This window comes from Mobula hypostoma, chromosome 9 (assembly GCF_963921235.1).
Source record: "Mobula hypostoma chromosome 9, sMobHyp1.1, whole genome shotgun sequence".
Lineage (NCBI taxonomy): Eukaryota > Metazoa > Chordata > Chondrichthyes > Myliobatiformes > Myliobatidae > Mobula > Mobula hypostoma.
In genome coordinates, this window is record NC_086105.1 from 109,149,758 (window position 1) to 109,175,347 (window position 25,590).

Genomic DNA, 25,590 nt, shown 5'->3' on the forward strand with positions numbered 1-25,590 from the left:
GCCAGTTGCAGATCCCACTATTTTCTGGTGGATGCAGCATTGGTGCTTGCAAAGCAGTTTCCCAATCTACATTGGCTCACTGATGTACCAGCCACACCACTAGCACCAGACACTGTACATAACCCCAACACTCACAGGTCAGCTTACGAGGACCTGTTTGGGGCCCCGAATGGTAGTGAGGGAGGTGGTGTAGCTCTTGTCCTTGCGAGGAGCCAAGATCAGTGCAGAGGGATGAACAGACCAGGGAATTGTGGAAATCAGAAAGTGGAGGGGTGGAGGGAGGAAGAGGGAAAGATGTGCTTGATGGTGGAATCCCATTGGAGATGGCAGTTGTGGACAACTATGTGCTGGATGTGGAGGATTGTGGGGTGGTAGGCGAGGACAAGAGGAAGCCTATCCCTTGTAGGGTGGTGGGAGGATGGGGAGAGCAGACGTGCATTAAATGGAAGAGACATGGTTGAGAGCAGCATTGATAGTGGAGGAAGGGAAGTCCCCTTTTTTGAAGGACATCTTCATTCTGGAATGAAAAGCCTCATCCTAAGAGCAGTTGTGGGGACAGAGGAATTGAGATAAGGGGATGGTGTTTTTAAACAACTGAAATGGTGGGAGGTATAGTCCAGGTAGCTGTGAGTCCATGGGTTTACAATAGACATCACTAGATAAGCTATCTGCAGGCAGACAGATTGAGAAAGGGGAGGGAGCTATTAGAAATGGACCTGGTAAATTTGAGGGCAGGGTGGAAATTGGAGGCGAAGTGGATGAAGTCAATTAAGTTCCACATAGATGCTGTAAGTTGCAGCAATGCAGTCATCAATGTAGCATAGGGAAATTGTGTGACAGCCATGTTGCCAACAAACAGGCAGGCATGATCACCAATCAACTTCCCAGCTTTTTACTTCACCCCCCTCCATCTTTCACCTATCATCCTGTTTTTCTCTGCAACCCCCCCCCCACCCTTTAATAACTCCTCAGCTTTCTCCTCCAGAACAGTCTCAGCCCAAAACGTCAACAGTACTCTTCCATAGATGCTGCCTGACCTGCTGAGTTCCTCCAGCTTTGTGTGTGTTGCTTGGGTTTTCAGCATCCACAGATTTTCTCTTGTCTATTGTGATTGAATTACTTCTGAACAGCATGTAGATGCCAACTACATTTAAAGCTGGTTTCATGTACCATAATGATTAGCTCCAAGTCCCTGGTGTTCTAAAGTGTTATAGCACTACTTCTGAACATCTGTATCCCTACATTCTTGCTTGAGAGTCGATACTTAGGATATTGCCAATAAAACTTGTGGTTTGGCAAGTTTAGAACACTTGGAAAGGGATCCAACAGGCACTTCAGAGGCTGAAGTCCATTTATTCCATCACCCCAGCTCTGCATGATCTAATAACAGATTTAGGCACCTGGCTTTCAACTGTCAAGTACCAAAGTTTTATTTCATTCCCAAGCTATAGCAAAATCATCGTGATTGTCAAGCATTCCATTGCATTAGTGCAAAGCAAAAAAACCTTCATGTGCCCAATATTTGAAATGAAGCAGAAAATGATCAGAAACATTATGGTCAAGCAACACTCAATTTATATCTGAAACACCTGACATCTCGACAAACACCTTTCCTCAGATTATGAACAGTTCTTTATATATTAAAAAAGTTTGTCAGAACAAAGCAACAAAGGGATCATTAAGACAAAGTGCAATCATTCCTTCCCACATTAGTCAGAAAACCGGAAAGAGAAGCAGCAATGAAAGTATTAATTCAAGGTCATTTTCTAATGTGGTCAAAAGATAGTGCTCAATTGAAAGAATAATGACAAAAACATCAAGCTATTCAATATGTCCACTATTGTTTTATTTCACTTCTAACAGCTAACATATTTCATCTAATCTCAGTACAAGTCTCTAATTTAGTTTTAAGAGCATTATACAATTCAGGAATGGTAAATATACTGTTTCAATATCCACTCAGGTGTGGAACCCAGTGTAGTCTTCTGATGCTGTAACCCATCCACTTCAAGATTCAGTGTGTTGCATGTTCAGGGATCCCTTCTGCACATCACTGTTGTAACAGCTATTTGAGTTACTGTTGCCTTTACATCCGCTTGAACTAGTCTGGCCAATCTCCAGACCTCATTAACAAGGCATTTTCACCCACAGAACTGCCGCTCAAAGGAGGTTTTCTGCTTTTCACACCACTCTTTATAAACTCTAGAGACTGTAGTGCGTGAAAACCCCAGGAGATCAGCAGTTTTTGAGATGCTCAGACCACTCAGCCTGGCCCCAATAATCATTCTACGTTCAGTCACTTAGATCACATTTCTTCTCCACGCTGCCGTTTGGTCAGAATTGTACCTGTTGACCATTAAAAGATGTACAATGGCATGCAAAAGTTTGGGCACCCCTGGTCAAAATTTCTGTTACTGTGAATAGCTAAGCGAGTAAAAGATGACCTGATTTCCAAAAGGCATAAAGTTAAAGATGACACATTTCTCTAATATTTTAAGCAAGATTACTTTTTTATTTTCATCTTTCAGTTTCAAAATAACAAAAAAGAAAAAGGGCCCGAAGCAAAAGTTTGGGCACCCTGCATGGTCAGTACTTAGTAACACCCCCTTTAGCAAGTATCACAGCTTGTAAATGCCTTCTGTAGCCAGCTAAGAGTCTTTCAATTCTTGTTTGGGGGAGTTTTGCCCAGTCTCCTTTGCAAAAGGATTCTAGTTCTGTGAGATTCTTGGGCTATCTTGCATGCACTGCTCTTTTGAAGTCTTTCCACAGATTTCTGATGACGTTTAGGCTGGGGGACTGAGAGGGCCATGGCAAAATCTTCAACTTGCCTCTTGAGGTAGTCCATTGTGGATTTTGAGGTGTGTTTAGGATCATTATCCTGTTGCAGAAGCCATCCTCTTTTCATCTTCAGCTTTTTTAAGATGGTGTGATGTTTGCTTCCAGAATTTGCTGGTATTTAATTGAATTCATTCTTCCCTCTACCAGTGAAATGTTCCCCATGCCACTGGCTGCAACACAAGCCCAAAGCATGATCGATCCACTCCTGTGCTTACAGTTGGAGAGGTGTTCTTTTCATGAAATTCTGCACCCTTTTTTCTCCAAACATACCTTTGCACATTGTGGCCAAAAAGTTCTACTTTAACTTCTTCAGTCCACGGGACTTGTTTCCAAAATGCATCAGGCTTGTTTAGATGTTCCTTTGCAAACTTCTGACACTGAATTTTGTGGTGAGGACACAGGAAAGGTTTTCTTCTGATGACTCTTCACTGAGTCATATTTGTGCAGGTGTCGCTGCACAGTAGAACAGTGCACCACCACTCCAGAGTCTGCTAAATCTTCCTGAAGGTCTTTTGCAGTCAATCGGGGGTTTTCATTTGCCTTTCTAGCAATAATACGAACAGTTCTCTCGGAAAGTTTTCTTGGTCTCCCAGACCTCAACTTGACCTCCACCGTTCCTGTTAACTGCCATTTCTTAATTACATTACGAACTGAAGAAACGGCTACCTGAAAACGCTTTGCTATCTTCTTATAGCCTTCTCCTGCTTTGTGGGCATCAATCATGTTAATTTTCAGAGTGCTAGGCAGCTGCTTAGAGGAGCCCATGGCTGCTGATTGTTGGGACAAGGTTTGAGGAGTCAGGGTACGAAGGTCTACTGCAGTAAAATGGGGGTTGTGATTTGCCTTTCTAGCAATCCTACGAACAGTTCTCTCGGAAAATTTTCTTGGTCTTCCAGACCTCAACTTGACCTCCACCGTTCCTGTAAACTGCCATTTCTTAATTACATTACGAACTGAGGAAACGGCTACTTGAAAACGCTTTGCTATCTTCTTATAGCCTTCTCCTGCTTTGTGAGCATCAATCATTTTAATTTTCAGAGCACTAGGCAGCTGCTTAGAGGAGCCCATGGCTGCTGATTGTCGGGACAACGTTTAAGGAGTCAGGGTTTTTATAACGCATGAAATTTGCATCACCTGGCCTTTCCTAACGATGACTGTGAAAAGCCATAGCCCTAACAAGCTAATAAAGGTCTGAGACCTTTGGTAAAAGTTATCTGAGAGCTCAGATCTCTTGGGGTGCCCAAACTTGCATCCCACTGTACCTAACAAAGTGGCCACTGAGTGTGATGATGCTCCTGTGAAAACAATGAGCACACTTCAATCCATTAAACTTCAGACCTGTAACAAGAATGAAAAAAATATCAGGTAAGTACTTCTCTTCAAATTACAATTTAACAATTAATCAGACCTTAGAATCCAGTGTTCAAATGACCTTATAACCTTGCACTTTATTTACCTGCACTGCACTCTGTAATCGCAACACTAATCAGTACTATTATTGCTTTTCCCTTGTACTAATTTAAGGTAATTATGCCATGGACTTGCCTGTATAGATAGCCTCCAACATCAAACATTACAATAAACCAATTTAAACTGCTGAATAAAAAAGTGCAACAGAAGTGCTCAACAGGTCAAGGAAAATCAGAACAGAGTTAACATGACTCTGGGAAGGGAAAATAAAGTTACAGAGGATGGAAGGACAATAGACCCTTGTTTCTAATAGTGCAAGGCTCAGGTCTTTGAAATTCCAAGAGACCACCCAGTCAAATTAACAGGTGCAGTTAGAAAGAGCACAGAAGCTATGAATAGGGCAGCAAGAAACAAAGCACAAGTTGGAAAATTGTGAATTTTTTTCAAGTGTGGAAATAACAATTGCATTTTAAAGGTGAACAGATAATCTAACCTGGTGTGGGACAGTGCAATAAGGTCAACACTAGTGGCAGTAATGCAGGTGGTGTGAAGAGTCACACCTCTGGAACAGAGAACACAGTTTGCATTAACATACTGGGTAAAACTACAAAGGCGTGGAGAAAACGAAGCAAGCATATAAATTAGCAAAGGAGAAATGAAAACCATTTAAAGTGAAATTAAAAAAGTGGATAAAACAAAGAAATGAAGAGAGAACAGGAACACATTTATAATATCCAGAAAGAGGTGGGATGGTTGAGAAATGTGGGAGGGGGTTAATATTAAGTTTGAGGTTTGGGTGCATAAAGAAACACAAGAAAGTCTGCATTTGCTGGAAATCCAAAGCAACACACAAAATACTGGAGGAGCTCCAGTAAGGCAGGATCTATGGAAATGAATAGTCAAACGTTGATAACGCAAACAACAGGAATTCTGCAGATGCTGGAAATTCAAGCAACACACATCAAAGTTGCTGGTGAACGCAGCAGACCAGGCAGCATCTCTAGGAAGAGGTACAGTTGACGTTTCAGGCCGAGGCCCTTCATTGGTAGATAATGCTGTTGGTAACTTTCAGAGTATGCCACACTCAAACTGGCAAGCCACTCGACTAAACAATGACAGCACCATGAAACACTGCTTATTGTCCTTTTAGTCACTGCTGATATCAACCCAAAATTTGAAGTATCCACATACACAGTAGCTTGTAAAAAGGTATCAACACCAGGTGGGAGGTACCAAATGATAGCACTCCATTTAATGTACTTTATATTAAATCAAAATGCTGAAATCTGGAGCAGGAATTTGCTGGAAGAACTCAGCAGTTCATGCAGAATGCCTGGGAGAAAAAAAACCCAACAACCTTTCAGGTCAAGATCCTTTATCGCTCTTCCAACAGGTTGCTGCTCAAGGTGGTGGTATCGATCATTAAGGACCCTCATCATTGGGGATGTGTCCTCTTCTCATTTCTACCATCGGGGAGAGGCCCACACTCAACAATTAGAAACAATCGCACTCCCCCCCCACACACACACTATTAGATTTCCGAAGTTCATGGAGATGACTTCGTTTTGTGCTGCACTATTTTGTAGTTCAGAACAATATCTGTACCTTTAAACCAAGGGTAACCAACCTTTTACATTCCATGCATTAATTTTTTCACGCACGAGTTCAGATGCGCCATACAACTCTTGTACCCCCATTCAATTCTTGTAAAAATGTTAATATAGACATATTTAGCACATTTTTACATATATTGATTTTATATAAAAAGATAAACATTACTTACCTTAATGAGACTTTTAACAAATATTTTGTCTTCTTTTGATTTCCTTTTTCTAAATCACATATTCTTTCCGTAATTCAGACCCAAGCACTAGCTTCAGTTTTCCTTCTATTTCAGTCTGATGTTGTGTTTTATAGTGTCTATTAAGATCATGTCTTCTATTGTGTGAAAGTGTTTTCACAAACAATGCACAACGGTTTTCCTGACGGACCCGCTATAAATAAGAACTGATTTTTCCACTGTTTATTGTATTCACGCTTACGATCACTTCCTGATTTTCTTTTGCTCATTTTCTTTTGCACTGTGATGGGTAACTGAATGTAAAAACAAGGCTTAATTCCAAAGAGTATAAAAGTGCAAATGTTCACAAAGGACGAACAAAGCACAACTCCGCAACGCACGAGTGTCAATTGTAAACTGACCGGCGAAAACCTGCGACGCTCCGCTGGTGCAGACACCTGGCGCCTCAGGATCAAGCAAGTACAGTATCAAACGTGTATTGAATAGGTATGGAACGACTGGAGAACGAAAGTTCTTCTTTCCTGGTTTGATTCATTGAACATTTTTTTTTAAAACTGAAAACAGATTAATGTGAAAACAGATAGCATTCGCCAAAAGATGTGCACAAAATAATTAAATCGCTAAAAATAATTGCTAAATTTTAGATTTATTCTCAGTAAAACCCATTTCTAGCTCTAAGCTACTTGAATTCCTGTTACAGTTTTTTTCTACAAATCGGTTTTTGGTTGACTTTTGCAGGAGTTGGCTTACTTTTATATTGTTATATCGCTGGGGTGCAATGCGCCACTTTCGGCGCATGCGCCCTGGCTTCCCCGTCCCTGCGCCATTTCATTTAGATAATGAACAGAACTGATTTTTTAATTAAAGCTCAACAGGTGCACACACTCACATTGTAACCTTGAAAAAATTCTCCCCCACCATCAAATTTTGAACTGCTCGTCAATATCGTTCTGCACCATCTATTTTATAGTCTAACATGTTAAACATGTTTGTATGCGCTACACCTGATACTGCAAATAAGCGTTTTCGACAATGAGGTGCACTGCTGCAAAACCACTACAATTTGTAGTTTTATACCGTGAATTATCAGACATTTACCTCACCTTCCTTAGACTGCGACACAAAAGGCCGCAGCACCGCCGAGCTACCGATTTATACCACTACAGCGTCGTCACCACACCTCGTTACCCACCCCAACACTGAATAACACATCAATACAGGCAACACACACAAAATGCTGGTGAATGCAGCAGGCCAGGCAGCATCTATAGCATACAGTCATCGTTTTGGGTTGCGACCCTTCGTCAGGACTAACTGAAAGAAGAGAGGGAAAGAGATTTGAAAGTGGGAGGGGGAGATCTGAAATGATAGAAGACAGGAGGGGGAGGGTTGAAGCTAAGAGCTGGAAAGTAGATTGACAAAAGGGATACAAGCTGGAGAAGGGAGAGGGTCATGGGACAGGAGGCCTAGGGAGAAAGAAAGGGGAAGGGGAGCAACAGACAAAGATGGAGAACAGGCAAGGAGTTATTGTGAGAGGGACACTGAAAGAAAAATATAAATAAGTAATAAATTAGGGATGGGGTAAGAAGGGGAGGAGGGGCATTAACAGAAGTTAGAGAAATCAATGTTCATGCCATCAGGTTGGAGGCTACCCAGACGGAATATAAGGTGGTGTTCCTCCAACCTGAGTGTGGCTTCATCTCGACAGTAGAGGAGGCCATGGATTAACATATCAGAATGGGAATGGGATGTGGAATTAAAATGTGTGGCCAGTGGGAGATCCTGCTTTCTCTGGCGGACAGAGCGTAGGTGTTCAGCAAAGCGGTCTTCCAGTCTACATCGGGTCTCGCCAATATATAGAAGGCCACATCGGGAGCACCGGACGCAGTATATCACCCCAGCCGACTCACAGGTGAAGTGTTGCCTCACCTGGAAGGACTGTCTGGGGCCCTCAATGGTGGTAAGGGAGGAAGTGTAAGGGCAGGTGTAGCACTTGTTCCGCTTGCAAGGATAAGTGCGAGGAGGTAGATCAGTGGGAAGGGATGGGGGGACGAATGAACAAGGGATTTGCGTAGGGAGCGATCCCTACGGAAAGTGGGGGGGAGGGAAAGATGTGCTTAGTGGTGGGATCCCGTTGGAGGTGGCAGAAGTTATGGAGAATTATATGTTGGACACAGAGGCTGGTGGGGTGGTAGGTGAAGACAAGGGGAACCCTATTCCTAGTGGGGTGGCAGGAGGATGGGGTGAGAGCAGATGTGCGTGAAATGGGAGATGTGCATTTGAGGGCAGAGTTGATGGTGGAGGAAGGGAAGCCCCTTGCTTTAAAAAAGGAAGCTTGTTTAAGGCCGATGAATTGCTCCATGCTCAGTCTGTGCCTTCACATCCCTTCTGCTCCGTTTGGGCCAGATAATCTTGGAAGCTTTCATAGACGTGCGCCAGAGTTCGCCCTTCTGTGGAAAATTATCACATAAGTAGGTTGTTGGGGGATCCTCGATAATCCCTGGCACATCCCAGCCATCTGCCCTTCAGGCCGGGAAGCACCCTTCTCCAATTAATAAAGCTTATTTTGTCAGCCTTTTTTGTGCCCGATGCGAATCTAATCATTGGCAAAGAATTTAATACTGGCTGAGTTCTGGGGCTTCTATACCCCAATTAGGCCAAGAGCCAGACTGGACTAGCAACCACGTTTATTTCCGTACAATAGTGAATTGTATCTGTTTTCTTGTGTGAAAAACAGTTCCCAGCCCTGCACTGAGAGCAGTAAGCATAAAGGAGTTGGGTGCTTATTGTTCTGGCTAACAACAGATGGTGCAATCTGGGGCATATTATGATTGAGGAACGTGTTTGCAGACTAGATATTGAACTTTTTACTGTTGGACTTCGGCCACATTCCACCGTGATACAACACTTGGCAGCACGGGAGGTCGTTCCTGCCCGTGGCCATCGAACGAGCAGCTCCTCCCGTGGAGGGTCAGACACCCTGAGCCAAATAGACTGGTCCTGGACTTATTTTCCATCTGGCATAGTTTGCATTTTGTTGTTTGATTGTTGGGGTTTTTTTGTATTGCTATATTTACGCTCTATTCTTGGTTGGTGCAGCTGTAACGAAACCAAATTTCCCTCAGGATTAATAAAGTATATCTATCTATCTATCTTAAAGGGAATCAAATTTCACTTAAGGCTTATGAAGAGAGTCTGAGCTATTCACATGCGGCTAGGCTTCAGTAGAAAGATGCATCAAAGGAAATTAAGCTGTAAAATATTTGATTTCACTTGAATCAACTTCACATCCACGTCCACGCCTTTATTAACATATTCAGGAACTGTGATGAGAAGAAGCTTTATGCTTTTGCAGTTGTTAGCATCTATGTACTACTAAAATTCTCATGCTCTGTTTGTCTGTTTGTGACCTCCAATTAGCCCAAATGGTGCATTACAGCAGCATTTTTTTGACTAAATCGACTTAAAATGCACTAACTTACAGAATGCATGCGAAGTTCAGGGTTATATATTCATATAAAATTGCTCACTCATCAATCAACAGGCCCCGCTTTCCACAACCCGAGCTGATTCCACCCTTCATGGAAACCGCGACACAACACCACGATGCATGCGCAAGGCCAGCCTCAGCAGCACCTCATGATGCTCACAGCAGCGATGCCAACCGCACCAAAAGGGCAGGGCTATCGTGTCTACTTAGGAGAGTGCCAACCACATCATCAGGAAAAATCAGCATCCTGGAGACTTTGGTGTTAACTGCTTCTTATCTTCTATCAAGCATTAGGGTAAAAAAAATATGGACAGCCTAATTATGCCGCGTGGAAAGAGAAGGGGGACATTATGGTCAAGAGATTATGCCAAACGTCTTCGGGAAGCAGCATGGAGAGGGAGTCAGATGAAGACAATCAGATGAAGCCAGGGCCGCACAACTCCAGGTTCAAAGAGTCAGGACAAAAAAGATGAGAGGAGAAGAAGAGACAGAGGAGGAGAGGCATGCATGTCTCCAAAATGACAAGGGGCATGGAAGGAGGAGAGAACAAGAATCGGATCAGGCCAGGGCCGCACGACTCCAGGATCAGAGAGGAAGAACAAATGGTAGAAGTGATGAAGAGACGAAGGATGAAAGGGCTGCGCTTCTCCAGAATGACAAAAACAGGCAGAGAAGGAGGAGAGAGGAAGAGACAGAGGAGAAAAGGAAAGATCAACTCGAGAATATGCGGCAAAGAGTACCCTATTGAATAATGAGCAAAGAGAAGTATATGAATATGTGTGCGACCGCATGGAAAGGAATCTCTCTTCAATGATTTTCACTAATGCACCAGGAGGAACGGGCAAGACATTTATCATCAACTTGATCCTCGCTAAATTAGGGGAGATGGAGGTGTTGCTATTGCTGTAGCATCATCAGGTATTGCAGCAACATTGATGCCTGGTGGTAGGACAGTGCATTCAAGATTCAAAATACCCCTCAAAGTCAATGAAGATGCCCTTTGTAACATTGATAAAAACACCAATACTGCAAATTTACTCCAAAATGCAAGCTTATTGTCTGGGATGAGAGCCCCATGATTAGCAGGGAGGGCTTCGAAGCCATGGAGGACTCTACGTGATGTATGCGGCAAGAATGAAGCCTTCGGGGGTATTTTAACCATTTGCTGTGGCAATTTCCATCAGCTTCTAGCAGTTGTGAAATGCGGAAATGATGCTGATGTGGAGAATTCATGCATAAAAAAATCCTACTTATGGAGAAGCTTCATGAAGTTTCAATTGAAGAGAAACATGCGATTGAGTGAGGGAGAAGGATGATATTCTGAGTTCTTATTGGATGTTGGAAAAGACAACATTGAGAAAATGAAAACGATAAAATCGAATTATCTGAAGATATGATTCTGCCAGCAAAAACTATGGAAGAACGCATTAATTTCATCTTTCCGACATTCGACAATCCTGCAGAACTGTTCACGAGGAATTCAATCTTGGTTCCTCTCAAAGAAATGATGCAAAAAATAAGCTTCACGTGCATTAGACGCTTCCTTGGAATCATGAAAGAATACTGTTCCTTCAATGCTGTAAGTGAAGGAGCTAACGCCACTCATTTTCCAACAGAGCTCCTTGATTCAGTCGAACTACCTGGATTGTCACCACATAAACTGGAATTGAAGAGGGGATCTCCCATCATTTCAATGAAGAACTTGGATCCACCAAGGCTTTGCAATGGAATGCGAATGATGGTGGAAGAACTGCACGACAATCTCATTGTATCAAAGATAAACATTGGTGCGTTCAAAAATGACATTGTCATGATCCCAAGAATTACTCTCAGTTTATCAGAAGGGGAAGATGTCCCTCTTCAATGGAGCCAGTTCCCGATACAGTCATGCTTTGCCATGACCATACATAAGGCCCAAGGCCAAACCATGGAGAATGTGTTGATTTATCTGGAGAAACCGCTATTCCAGCATGGTCAGCTGTATGTAGCTTTAAGCCGGGGAAAAAGAAATGAAAACGTTCAAGTACTCTTGAAGGGTGGCAGATCAACCAGAAATGTTGTCATCAAAAGTGTCCTTCATTAAACAAGGAGGAGCTATATTTGTCTTGCTACGCGTCTTTCTTCTTTAATAAACTGAGTTTTTCTTCTTTAATTTCCAGAGCACATCACATCAGACTGCACTACCTTTCTCTCAAAGGCTGCCCCAACGGGTCAACGGGTTGTCTAATTTTGTTTAAATATACAACAGCGTGTTTGAGTACAAAGTGCAGTGATTACAGGTGGAATTGGTATTGGTGTCGTGCTCGATGTTTATCCCTCCGTGATAATTGATGGAGCAATCAGCTTGGCTGTGTATTTATTGTAATGAGTGGGTAAATTTTCAGTGAGTAAATTGGCTGCTGTTGTCTATGATACAGGGGCGGCGCTAAGGTGGTGCTAGCTGGGGCTATAGCCTCAGCAGAAATTGCAATAGCACCACCATAGCACCACCAAGAAATTAACTGCAGCTGCTTTGCTTTCTCTGTATAGTTTTGAATACAGCTTGTTTCTCCAATTGATCTAGTGAAACAGCGCCCCCAATTACCATAGCACCCACGCAGCAATAAAGTTATAAACTCTGTCAGATCCACTCTACACTTCTGCTTATTCGTTCGTTGTCAATGTCTTGCCATTGCTGTCCTCAGATCAGTTAAGCTGATCTAAGATCACTTAAGGTGGTGATGTCACTCACTCACTCACACGAGAGATTGATCGTATACATCCAGGCGCAGATCCGTGGTCTCGCGAGACTAACGGACGCCACATGCGCACGTTGTGCTTTTACAAGCAAGCGTGGGCTTGGCACGTGCATTATTTTGGCCAGTGTGAAAAATGGATCGATTTTTAGTCAGAAAACGACCTCATCCAGAGGAATCAGTGGTGTCTCAGCCTGAGCCTGTCTTAATTGAAAGTGACATGCAGAAGGAAGTAAGTTGGGATGAGGACGACAGCAGTTCATCGAAGGAGTGTGAGGGCGAAGTAGAGGAACAAGAAATGGAGCGGAATTCGGAAGAGAACATGGATGAAGCTGCTCTTAGTGCGAGTGGGAATACTGTTGGCGATGTTAGCCAGCAGTCTGAGGAAGGACCCTGTCGGCCAGCATTGAAAAAGTACCCTTCGCAACAGTTTGGCAATCAGCAAAGGAGTATGAGTGGCTGGTTTGACCTGTACTCCTGGCTGGAATATTCAATCACAAAAGATGCTACATTCTGCTTCGCATGCAGGCATTTCCTGCGTGGAGGACATGGGTTCCATTCTGAGTCTACCTTCACTGTCACCAGTTATCGCAACTGGCAGAAAGCTACAACAGTTTTCAAAACCCACCATGTAAGTGCAGCTCATAAGTTTGCTATGGAGGCACGGGCCGAATTCAGATTGAGAAAACAAGACGGTTCAAGATTGGGAAATGTGCTTGATTAAGGACATGCAAAGATTGTCCAAGAAAATCGTGAGTATATGAGAGCAGTGATTGAGTCTCTACACTATACTGCGTGCCAAGGTATTGCCCAGCGAGGACACCGGGAGAATGATGGATCTGGCAATAGGGGAAACTTTGTTGAGTTGCTCAGTGTAATTGGGAAATTTGATAAGACTGTAGCTAAAAAAAAGAGGACAATCCTGGAAATGCAAAAAACACCCATCACGATATCCAAAATGAAATTATGGGCATTATGGCAGATATGGTCAGACGTCAAATAAGTGCAGAAATCAAGCAGGCTGGATATTTTGCCATCATGGTGGATGAAAGTAAAGACTTGAGTAAAAAGCAGCAAATATCAGTGGTGGTGCGGTATTTGAATAACAAAACAGTGCTTGAAGAATTTGTGCACTTCACTCCAGCAGAAGGGTTGGACGCAGAGTCGCTTCTTAAAAGCATTGAACAGACACTCGCCCAGTGTGTTATTGATAAGAACGCGTGTATAGGTCAGTGTTATGACGGGGCAGCAGTGATATCCGGGTGCAATAACGGGGTACAAGAGAGGTTCAGGAAAGAGGTCCCGCATCCCGCAGGCATTATATATACACTGCCATGCTCACAGACTTAACCTTGTTTTAGTGGATGTTTTGAGCAATGTACCACAAGCGGGTGAGTTTTTTGAAACTGTGCAGCTGCTTTACAACTTCTTTTCAAACTCTGTTGCCCACGATCTTTTCATGAAGAAACAGAGAGAACTGGAATCAACCTGTGGAGTTGAAGAAATTGTCAGATACACACTGGGCATGACAGTATACAGCTTTGTGGGCTATAAGGAAATCACTCCCTGCTAATCTAGCTACACTACCAGATATTATGGGTCAACCAAATGCACGGAGGAAAACGGAGGCCAGAGTTGTAAATGGACTGATTGACAAGCAGTTTGCTTTACTTCTCACTCTGTTTGAGGATTTATTCCGAGTCACCAAGTTCATGTCAAACCAGCTACAATTTCCCAGTTTGGAAATTTCATCCGCTGTGGACTTGGCTCAGTCTGTTATCGATGCACTCTCAGCAAAATGGGGAGAGGAATCATGGAGTGAAATTCAGTCAAGAGCTAGGGACCTGTGCGTCAAGGCCGGTATACAGAGCAGAACATATGAAAGGAGACAGGCCCAGCCACCCCGCCGCCTACGTGATTTTGGTATTGAGGCCCAGACTGAACGCACACCTGTCACATCCTCTGATGACCTTCGCAACCACTGTTTCTATCAAGTTATAGACAGACTTCTGACTGAAATGAAAAGACGGTTCTCAGTTGAGACTGGGAGTGTTCTGACTGGAGTCTCAGCATTGAGTCCCAAGCACAAGTTCTCCCTAGACATGAATTGTCCTTGGCCAATGGCCCAATACTGTGGAGTGACTGAAGTGAACCTGACTGCAGAGCTACATCAGGTTCGGCGTCTGCTGGAAATAAAACAAAAGCAAGGACAGACAGTGAATGACACAGTGGAATTTCTAGCTCTAATGAGACCCTACCATGATGCATTTATAGATTTATACAAACTAATCTGCATATCATTGACTCTGCCTGTTACATCTACCTCATGCGAACGGAGTTTCTCTTGCCTCAGACGCGTCAAAAACTACTTAAGGAATAGCAGCGGCGATGCTCAGAACAGCCAGTTGGCCGTGTTGGCCATAAACAGCCGGAGGACCAAGGCACTTGACATCCAGAAAATCATTGATGCTTTCACCACCAATCGCAACAACAGACGGATTGCGCTTCTCTGAAAACATTAATGGTGAGTGCAGTTGATTTTTTAAAAAAATTTGGGCCAAGACTAATGCTGATTATTATTATTATTTTGTGTTGGATACCCCATAGTCCTTATGTTTTCTGCAAATCCTAAAATATTACGTTTACTGCTATTAAGCCTACTGGTTTTGCTTAGACTTCCAAGCGGTGATTCTGTTGATTTTTGTTTTAAATTCAGTAGCCGAATTAATTGAGGTATTGCATGGTCAGAGTACGATTTGACCAACTCCTGGAAAAGCCTTGCATCTGTTGCTTGCCTTATTTGACTTTAATAACTGTGTATCTTTTGGCATTGCTGTCTATGTAATGCAAATAGCAGTGGGTTTGTGTTGTGTTTTTCAGTTGATAAGCACGCATTTGAGGCTGATTGCGGGATTGGTGCGTGATTCATGTTGTCCGCTGTTGCTCGGATGCTCTGTTTGTTTTTTTTTGTTTATGCTCCGTGTAGCCCAGGTTGCCGCTGATGCTGTTGACACTGTAACAGTTCACTTCTTTATTAGATCTATCAATTGCAGTTGCTTGTGAATCAACAGAGGCATTTATAGTAGGCACATAACACTTGAAACTGACTTTTTAATGCCGCGCATCTGGCCTTGCGAATACATATTACCATACAGTGCATCCCTCAGCACCATCACTGAATAATTCAGCCCCTCCGTAGCACCAGCAAGAAGAAACCTCTGGCGCCAGCACTGCTATGATAGAATAGTGACACAGGCAAATGGTTTTTAAAGTGATTTCATTAAAATCTTTGAGGTCCATTAATAGTAGGCCAGTACTACATCCATTGGTGACTAAAAATTCTAACCCTTTGTATTTTTTTACTGTACACCAACCATAGAGACACTCCCTTAGAGTCTGGAAGTTTTGAATCTGTTTCTTTAGTGAGAAACATAAAAAAGAAGGAATAGTAACCAGAGTTTTGTAATAGTGGTGATGATTTGATAGAGAGGTACCAGGATGTGATTTATAATAAAATCAGGGAATGCTATACTAGAACAATTTTATTTATGTGATGATGCATATTAATTGGTTTATTACCGTGGGTAATTATTGATTTAGATCTGTCTAGAATGTAGATTTTACTCTGCTTTTGAAATCTGAATGTGTTGCTACTACACACTGATTTATTTTTTGCTTTACAGCAAATGGCGGACGACGCCGGTGGTAGAGGAGGATTTCGTGGTGGGTTTGGTTCTGGCGGCCGTGGGCGTGGTCGAGGCCGCGGTAGGGGTCGTGGTCGAGGCCGGGGTGCACATGGTGGTAAAGCTGAAGATAAAGAAGTAAGATTCACAATTGAGTAAATGAAATAATTCTTGACTTTTTTTGTGTACATGCACAAACTTGTTGTGGGGTTAGTTCTGAAATGTGTTCCTTACATCTCCGCAGTGGGTACCAGTAACAAAGCTTGGGCGCATGGTAAAAGATGTGAAGATCAAGACTCTGGAAGAAATTTACCTTTTCTCCCTTTCTATTAAGGTGAAGTCCTGACAATTTCATATTCTTACTATGACACATTTTTATAATTACTCATGTGAAACATTGTCCTGAGTTTAAAGCTTGTTTTTGTATAGGAGTCTGAAATCATTGACTTCTTCCTGGATTCAGCCTTGAAGGATGAAGTTCTCAAGATCATGCCTGTGCAGAAGCAAACCCGTGCTGGCCAGCGCACAAGGTTCAAGGTCAGGGCTTTTGTCTCTAGATTACTATTGTACAAAGTGAATTATGTTACTTATTTGAGAAGTAAATTTTAAATTTCCATTTAAAAATTTTCAGGCTTTTGTTGCTATTGGAGATTATAATGGCCATGTTGGATTGGGTGTCAAATGTTCAAAAGAAGTAGCCACTGCCATTCGAGGAGCTATCATTCTGGCAAAACTATCTATCATTCCTGTACGACGTGGTTATTGGGGTAACAAAATTGGAAAACCACACACTGTACCTTGCAAGGCAAGTTCACGTACTGATTTAATTCTTCATTTAATGTGGTAAGGTTTCAGTTATATTTGTGGTTCTGTGAAGACAGTGATATAGCAAATACCTGACACAACATAAATAATTAATTCAGACAATTGTTTGGAATTTTGGCTGCATTAAGTGTATGTATAAGGGTTAATAAAGGGGTATGTATGGATCCAAGTGGCTGTTCTACCATTAAGAGAGTTGCATGTACTTTCTCCCTTTAGGACAGAGAAAAGGAATGATACTCTGGTATGGAAAGATAATTGACATGACATGTATTATAATGTAATTTTAAGCAGTGTTACCTGCATATTATTTTTATATAGCCCTCTGTCCAAAGCCATTGTATCTTTTGCACGCTATATTACAGGCATATTGCTCACCATTTTCATTGTAGTCTGAACAAAACTTTGCATAACTTTGTTTAATGCCAGGTCTTTGGGTAGAAAGGCCAGCATTTCTAGCTTTTTTTGATTCAGTCCCTGCCAATATTTTAATGTGTACGCATGTTAAAAGTCCATTTTAAAATGGACTTTTTCTGCCCTTTTCAGTTCCTTAGTGGTTGCCTTCTGCAGTCTGTTCCGATGAAGGAACTTTTCCCTGAAATGTTAACCTTTTTGCTCTTGCCACACATGCAGCCTGACAGGATTATTTTGTGGTTTTATTTCTGGTGTGTCACTCTCTGGCTGTTCACCTGCATTGGTCCTAAACATAAAAGGCGCTGACTTCTGACAATGATTCTTAGTCTGTAGAGGTTGCATGTTTTCAAACAGTATCTGTCTTGCTGTGGCCCTGGTGCGAATTGCACCAAATTGAGTCCGATTTATGCGAAACCTGTTTTTGTGGTGCACTTTCTGCCTGTGCCAGTATGAATGCCAGTGTCACAATGTTTCTTAGCCATTTATTCATCTGCTTATCCCAAATGCTAGTTGCCATGTGGCAGTGGTAAACAAAATGCAGGCAATATCTCAAGCCTGCTGTAAAATGTAGGAACTCGCATCCAAAGTAATGACAACTGTGTCTTTCCAATCAAATGTACTTTCTATATGGCTTGAAGTATTCTATATGCTGACACTAGAGCAGTTTATGGTCAAGTCCATCAGGGAAAAAGTGATTCTAGATTGGGTGTTGTGTAATGAGTTAGATTTGATTAGGAAGCTTAAGGTAAAGCAACCTTTAGGAGTCAGTGATTATAATATGATAGAATTCATCCTGCAGTTTGAAAGGGAGAAGCTACAGTTAATGCTTCAATGGAATAAAAAGCATTGCAGAGGCATGATAGCGGAGTTTGCTAAATTTGTTTGGAAGGGGACATTAAGGAATGATGGGTGGAGTTTCTGGAGGCAATTTGGAAGCCACAGGATACATCCTAAAGATGAAGAAGTATCCTAAGGGAGGAAGAACACCATGGCTGACAAGGGAAGTCAAAGACAGCATAAAAGCATATGAGACAGCATGTAATATAGCAAAAATTAGTGGGAACTTAGAAGATTAGGAGGCTTTTGAAAATGCAACAAAATGCAACTAAGAGAAAACAAGAAATATAAAGGTAAGCTAGTCAATAATATCAAAAGAGGATACCAAAAGTTTTTTTTATATAAAAAATATATAAAGGATAAAAGGCAACAGTGCATATTGGATTGCTAGAAAATGATGCTGGAGAAGTAGTAATGGGGGACAAAGAAATGGCAGATTAATTTAAGTACTCTGTGTCAGTCTTCACTATGGAAGACAAAAGCAGTATGTGAGAAATCCGAGTGTCGGGGCGCAACAGTGTAGTTGCTATTACTAAGGAGAAGGTATTTGGAAAGCTTGAAAGGTCTGTAAGTAGGTAAGTCACCTGGACTATATGGACTACACCCCATGGTTCTTAAAGAGGTTTTGGAGGGATTATTAATGATCTTTCAAGAAGCACTAGATTCTGGTATGTTTCCAAAGGACTGGAAAGTTGTAAATGTCACTCCACTCTAAGAAGGGAGCTAGGCAGAAGAAAGGAAATTAGAGGCCAGTTAGCCTGACTTCAGTGGTTGGGAAGATGTTGAAGTTCATTATTAGGGATGGGATTTTGGGGTACTCGAAGGCATATAACATGCGAAAGTCAGCATGGTTTCCTTGAGGGGAAATCTTGTCTGACAAATCTGTTGGAATTCTTTGAGGAAATAACAGGCACGGTAGACAAAGGAGAGTCTGTAGATGTTGCTTGCTTAGATTTTCAGAAGGCCTTTGACATGGTGTTATAGGAAAGATACGAGCATGGATAGAAGATTGGCTGACTGGCAGGAGCCAAAGAGATAAAACAAAGGGGCCTATTCTGGTTTGCTGCAGAAGATTAGTGTTCCACAGGGGTCAATATTGGGAGCACTTTTTACCTTGTATTTCAATGATTTAGATGGAATTGATGGCTTTGTGGCCAAGTTTGCAGATGATACATGGATTGTTGAGGAAGCAGAAGGACAAGCAGATAGGGAGATTGGGAAAAGAAGTGGTAGATGGAATATTGTGCAGAGAAGTGTATAGTCATGCACATTGGCAGAAGGAATAAAGGCATAAAATGGGGAGAAAATTCAAAAATCAGGTTCAAAAGGACTTGAAAGTTCTCATACAGGATTCACTTGCAGGTTGAGTTAGTGGTAAGGAAGGCAAATGCAATGTTAACATCCATTTTCAGAGGACTAGAATATAAGAGCAGGGATGCGATGCTGAGGTTTTATAAGACATTAATGAGATAGCACTTGGAATACTGTGGGCAGTTTTGGGCTCCTTAGATATGTTGGCATTGGAGAGGGTCCAAAAGAGGTTCACAAGAATGATTCTGTGAATGAAAGGGTTAATATACGAGGAATATTTGGCTCTGGGCCTGTACTTGCTTGAGTTTAGAATGACGGCTTATGTTTAAACCCGAGAGAATATTGAAAGGCCTGGATAGAGTGGATATGGACAGCATGTTTCCTCTCGTGGGTGAGTTTAGGACTTGTGGGTAGAGCATCAGAATAGAAGGATGCAGAAGAGGATTTCTATAGCCAGAGGGTGGTGAATTGGTGGAATGCTATGCCACAGACAGCTGTGGAGGCCAAGTCATTGAGTATATTTAAAGTAGTGATTGATAGGTTCTTGGTGGTCAGAGCATCAAAGGTTACGAGGAAAGGCAGAGAATGGCGTTGAAAGGGATAGTAAATCAGCCATTATGGAATGGTGAAGTAGAATTGATGGGCTGAATGGCTTCATCTGCTCCTATGTCTTTGGGCTACTTGTAAAAAGGTATAGTGAATGGGACTTTCAGTTCTGTTGACAAGATACTGTAATTATGAAAGCTTCTCAAATTGTCATACCATGCTTCCTTTTCCTCACTCCGAGAGCCTCAATATATTTGATAAACCAGCAATTTAAAACAGTTCAGCCAAGGTTCTTTCTCTTCCTCTAGATCAGTGGTTCCCAGATCTTTTTGGGTTGCCGGCTCCTTGCTCCCAGACCACATCCCCAGTGTTTTCTTCTCCCTTTCTGGACATCATGTAAATACTATAAAATATTTTTATTTATGATACAGTGAAAGAAAATTCAAAGTAGTGACAAATAATCAAATCAATTTGTTCTGGTGCCTCTGCTAGTCAAGGTCAACCATAGAAATCCTAGCTATCTATATTCGATAACCCAAGCCAGGGCAGTATGATCTGGCGAGCAAGCTGATGAATCCAATGGAATGCAGAGACCCATACAGTTTGGCACCAGCAGCGATGTAGGAGTTGCCAATTGGCATTAAACTCAACGCAGGACTGCCTCAGATTTTCCTTGGAATATATTCCCAAAACTTTTACCATAAGTAAGGAGGGGGAGTAGAAGATGGTGGCGCGACACAGCCTGTGCGGCCGCTCCGAAATAATATCGGTATTTGTACCATGCACAATCCTGATTTGATGGAGACAGACATGACAAGCACGGAGGAACATCTAGAGAAACATCTGAAATGCCTGCTTCACTGCCACTGCTACTGTGTGATCAAGAATCTCCAGAGGGGAAGGCCCCAAATCCTCGGCTTTGCCTATTGCCTGTTGCCAGGGCTGGGGTCGAAGCGCTTGGTGCTCAGTATCGAAGGCTCGAAGTTTTTGGACGGACTCAAGAGTCGGCTGTGGTTGGGTGCTTCCAGGGTGCTGCATCGGCAAGTTTGCGGTGCTGGAGGTTCATGGCAGGGAGAGTTTCTCAAATTATGGTATTGCTTTGCACTGTTGTAACTATATGTTATAATTACATGGTTTTTGTCAGTTTTTTTAGTCTTGGTTTGTCTTGTGTTTCTGTGATATCATACTGGAGGAACATTGTATCATTTCTTAATGCATGCATTACTAAATGACAATAAAAGAGGACTGCGTGTCCTCATAATCTAATCTAATCTAAAAAATCTAAGTGGATATACATGCAAGGTAGCAGTGGTTTGAGCTCTGTGTTTTCCTTCTAGATGAGCTACCAACCATGGCTGACGAGCTCTATCTGCCCAGAGTGACTGTTTTTAAGACACTAGTAGCCTGCCTTTGCCCCTTCAGTAGGAACGCTTCCGCCAAGCTTAGTAGCTAAGCCACACATGAAGGCCGGGAACTGGACTAGGTTATCAGAGGCTATTTAAGATACATTACATTGGAAACATTTAGTAGTTTATCTCCCCCCTCTGCTATGACAGCTTAAGGAACCTCAAATATTGTACTGTACTACAGTAGTGAACAGATAGAAAGCATAGGCTGGGCCTGGAAAAAGACAGATCTCGGGAGGTTGGGAGGAGAAGATGGCGGCGCAACGCAGCTTGCAGCGGCCACTCTGCTGAATGATATCTGTTATCTGACAAGTATGATGCCATGCACAATTCTGATTTGATGGAGACAGACGTGAGAGCACAGAGGAACATCTGGTGAAACTTCTGAAATGCCTGTTTCGCTGCCGCTGCTACTGTGTGATCCAGAATCTCTGGAGGGGACGGCCCCAAGTCCTCGGCTTTGCTTGTTGCTTGGCGGCCAGGACTGGTTCGAAGCGTTCGGCAGAGATGGTGCTCGGTGCTCGGTGTCGGAAGCTCGAAGTTTTCGGACAGACTCAGAGTCGGCTGTGGTTGGGTGCTTCCAATGCATCAGCAAGTTTGCGGCGCTTGGAGGTTCATGGCAGGGAGAGTTTCTCCCTTCTACTGTCTGCGTGAGATGATGGGGCTATCGGGACTTGAGACTTTTTTTTACTGTGCCCATGGTCTGCTCTTTATCAAATTACGGTATTGCTTTGCACTGTTGTAACTATATGTTATAATTATGTGGTTTTGTCAGTTTTAGTCTTGGTTTGTCCTGTGTTTCTGTGATATCTTTCTGGAGGAACATTGTATCATTTTTTAATGCATGCATTTCTAAATGACAATAAACGAGGACTGAGTGTCCTCATAATCTAATCTAATCTCTTCAGTCCAGGTTTCTCGTGATATGCCAAATACTGAAAAGTCGCTTTGCTTTTCAACTATAATGCGAATAAACTCTTCTTGGGCTTCCAGCCGGAGGCAGCTATTGATTATAATCAATGTTTCGATGACAAGCTCTGCCATCTTCATCCCTGAATAAGAGTTTATTTGTCATATACACCTTTTTTAACTGTAAAGTGTTTTGACCAAAGTCTTAAGAGAATGGTGGGTTAGCAGGAGATTGGGTGATTGCACGTTCATTGTAATCAATAGAAGCACTGAAGATCAAATATATTAAAGTCATTCACTTCTTAAATTAAGCCTGTAATTCTTCAGTTGCTCCCTTGCTACCAAGCACACACTCACCACCCCCTTAATTTTTATTGGCTTCTTAGAAGCTCCCACCTCCCCCAGGGATGTGTCATCACCTGTTTTGGGAACCACTGCTCTAGATCATTAATCGGACTAAACTGTTTCTGAAGGAACACAAGGGACTGCAGATGCTGAATCTGTGGCAATAAACTATCTGCTGGAAGAACTTAGTGGGTTGAGCAGCATCTATGGGGGTTGGGGAGGAATTGTTGATGTTTTGGGTTATAAACTTGATTCTGCTCATGTACAACTTTGACCTGAAACATTGACAATTCTTTTTGCCCACCAATGCTGCTGAGTTCTTCAGATTGTTTGATGAACCCTATTCTGATCTTGCATTTATTTGCAAAGTGTGACAGGTCTCAATTAAACTCTTCAGCATCACTGATGTCAAAGCCAAAGATGCTAGTACTGAGCAGGGTCACTTGGAGCAATCTTGCTCTCTGCAGTTCAGTCGAATTTTTGTTTGTGATATTAGACTTAGTTTTACACAATGCTGCATAAAATCTCCTGGAGCCCACTAACTTGAACAAGAATTTTGCACTATAAAAATGTTTTCTGTTTTTGTCATTGAGAATTGACTAAAATGTGAACTGTCAATTTTTCATTGAGTATCTTGTAAAATTAAGTGTTAGAGTTTAGTGTTTTTAAAAACAAAAATTTAGTGTTCCATTTACATTTTGAAAATAAAATGTTACTTGTTAAATGTAGTCTATACAGGTGACAGGCCGATGTGGTTCAATTTTGGTTCGCCTGATCCCTGCCCCATGTGGTACTGGTGTACAGGCAGTCCCTGGGTTACGAACGAGATCTGTTTCTAAGTCTGTCTTTGTCGAGTTTGTAGGTAAGTCGGAACAGGTACATACAGTTCTTAATTAGCGTCAGTTAGTCAAATGTTTGTCTTAGTATATAGTATGTATTTTATCATTCCATGCAGAGCTTTTCTTTTTCTCATCATAAATGGCCTTGTAGCAGCTGAGGCCCTTGGTAACTGTACGGTAAACTTTGGTGAACCTTTCTGTATTAGGATCTTGCTCCTCTAACTTTGCCATCCCTGCTTCAATGAGACGAAAGGCTTCAGCTATCAAAAACTTTTTCAGTTCTGGAGTTTTTAGGTCCCAGTCTTCTTCCTCAGATGCTATCAACAGTTTATCCTTTAAAATTGTTCCGATCGTTGACCGACTGTAGCCTGATGCTTTTCCAATGACCGATGGCGTTTCACCTCTTTCCGATCGCTTTATTATTTCCACTTTATTTTCAATTGTGATCGTTTTCCTGTTCTTTGCATCACCAGCACTTGCATCGGATTTACGCTTTGGAAGCATGGTCACAAGTGTAAATAAGAGAAAAAATGAAGCCAAATCAAAGTTACACACTCAACACAGTGTTAACGGCAACATGATCTGACTTAAAATAGCAGATGGCTTTCTCCTTCCTCAGGCCAACGAACTGCTGAAGCCACACATTGTCTTCATGAGCATCACAAAGTAGTGCGTGCATTCGTTGTTACGAACCATTGTATTTAACTAAAATTTTTAATATAATAGGCTTTATGGCAGTCCGTTCATAAGTATGAGTCAGCCGTAAATTGGCCGTTCATAACCCAGTTGCCTGTAGTCTCAGCACTGGTACCCAAGAAACTACTCCAGATGGCTGGTACTGATGATTGCTACACCTCAGCCAGCGGCTGTACAGCTACACCGGGCAACTTTGGCAAGTCAGAATCCTGATCTTGGCAATAGCATTTCTGTTTATTTTTATGTGTAACTTTTGTGGAAAAAGTTGTGAATCACTTGGTGTTGGAGTTGTAATTGTTTGAAGGTAGAACAATATGAAATTCAAGCAAACAACAGGAATTCTGCTAAATTATTTGTTTACTGGCACCAATGTTAGTAGTAGTTGGAAACCATTATAAATTATGTGACTTTATCACTTAGTTATGCTCAGTATAAAATATTTTTTGTGTGTCTTAGTTCTACATAATTTAAGCTGCTGGTCTGTAATAGTGAGAGAGGGAAATGGAAAAAAAATGTTTTTTTTAAAAGGTGAACACTGAATTTCAAGTTTCATTTTTGAAACTAACTGAATTGGCCTAATTTGTTTTGCTTATTTACAGCTAAAGCTACCTTGGATACCATCTCTGACTTACAGCTATCTAACCCCAGATCTTTGGAAAGAGACTGTATTTACCAAGGCTCCTTACCAGGTAACCAAAGTCATCTATAAAGACCTTTGAGAGGTTCTGATATGTGTATAAAGTCACGAGTTTGTTTTAGTATTATTGACTTAAACTGAACATGATTATAAAAATAAAATGATTTGCAATTTTTAAAAAATTCAGTCATTAACTTTTCAATGTCAGTACTAAATTGAACCATGCATAATAAATTACATTTTTAATTAACTTCTAGGTAATACACTTTCATTTGTATTTAGTGTTGGTATCTGTTTCATTGGTCAGCATTGCCAGCTTTCAAATATTTGTTTTTCCTTTTTAGAAGTTCACTGATCACCTGGCCAAAACTCACACCCATGTGTCTGTTCAGAGGTCCCAGTCTGCAGTTGTTCAAGCAACATAAGCATTTATGAAAGAACTGATCTTGTGTTACTGTGTTCTGATATGATGTAATAGATTTTGAATGAAGTATGTAGGAAGTTATAAATTACTTGCCAAATTATTTTTATATGGCATGGGTATACAGGTAATATCAAATGTAGTTGCATTTTATATAATACCCTTTGGCTCTGTTGGGTGTCAATCAGGAGTTGTGAAAGGAGTCTCTGTCCTCCCTGTGGAATGCAAGGGTTTTCTCTGGTTTCCTCCCACAGACCAAGTGATGATAAACCTGATTCAGATATGGGTCTTTTTTTCTACTGAGTGGAAAGGGGAATTATGGTTGGGAAAAGGGGGAAGAGTGGGAAGCACCAGAGAGGCATCCTGTAATGATCAATAAACAAATTGTTGGAAATCCAATTTTCATGTGATTATATTTCTTTTAGTTGAATGGCAGTTATTGAATTTGCA

At 41.8% G+C, this 25,590-nt stretch overlaps 2 protein-coding genes across 5 annotated transcripts; one reads left to right on the forward strand and one right to left on the reverse strand.

The window, feature by feature from the left end:
- Positions 1-1,838: 1,838 nt before the first annotated feature.
- LOC134351933 (uncharacterized) lies at positions 1,839-7,269 on the reverse strand. 4 transcript variants are annotated; one of them, XM_063058867.1, is made up of 3 exons: positions 7,153-7,269; positions 6,032-6,570; positions 1,839-4,176 (listed from the first exon to the last, which is right to left on the reverse strand). In XM_063058867.1, the coding sequence occupies exon 3, from the start codon at positions 3,904-3,906 to the stop codon at positions 3,178-3,180; it is 729 nt and encodes a 242-aa protein (XP_062914937.1). In that variant the 5' UTR covers positions 3,907-4,176; positions 6,032-6,570; positions 7,153-7,269; the 3' UTR covers positions 1,839-3,177. The 4 variants fall into 4 exon arrangements, with proteins under 4 accessions (XP_062914937.1, XP_062914938.1, XP_062914940.1 ...); XM_063058868.1 differs by having other exon boundaries at positions 6,032-6,342; positions 7,153-7,217; XM_063058870.1 differs by lacking the exon at positions 6,032-6,570 and having other exon boundaries at positions 7,153-7,223.
- Positions 6,517-25,449, forward strand: LOC134351932 (small ribosomal subunit protein uS5-like). Its single transcript, XM_063058866.1, has 8 exons — positions 6,517-6,535; positions 15,958-16,095; positions 16,202-16,291; positions 16,387-16,494; positions 16,589-16,762; positions 23,277-23,409; positions 24,682-24,771; positions 25,064-25,449. The coding sequence occupies exons 2-8, from the start codon at positions 15,961-15,963 to the stop codon at positions 25,072-25,074; spliced, it is 741 nt and encodes a 246-aa protein (XP_062914936.1). The 5' UTR covers positions 6,517-6,535; positions 15,958-15,960; the 3' UTR covers positions 25,075-25,449.
- Positions 25,450-25,590: the final 141 nt, after the last annotated feature.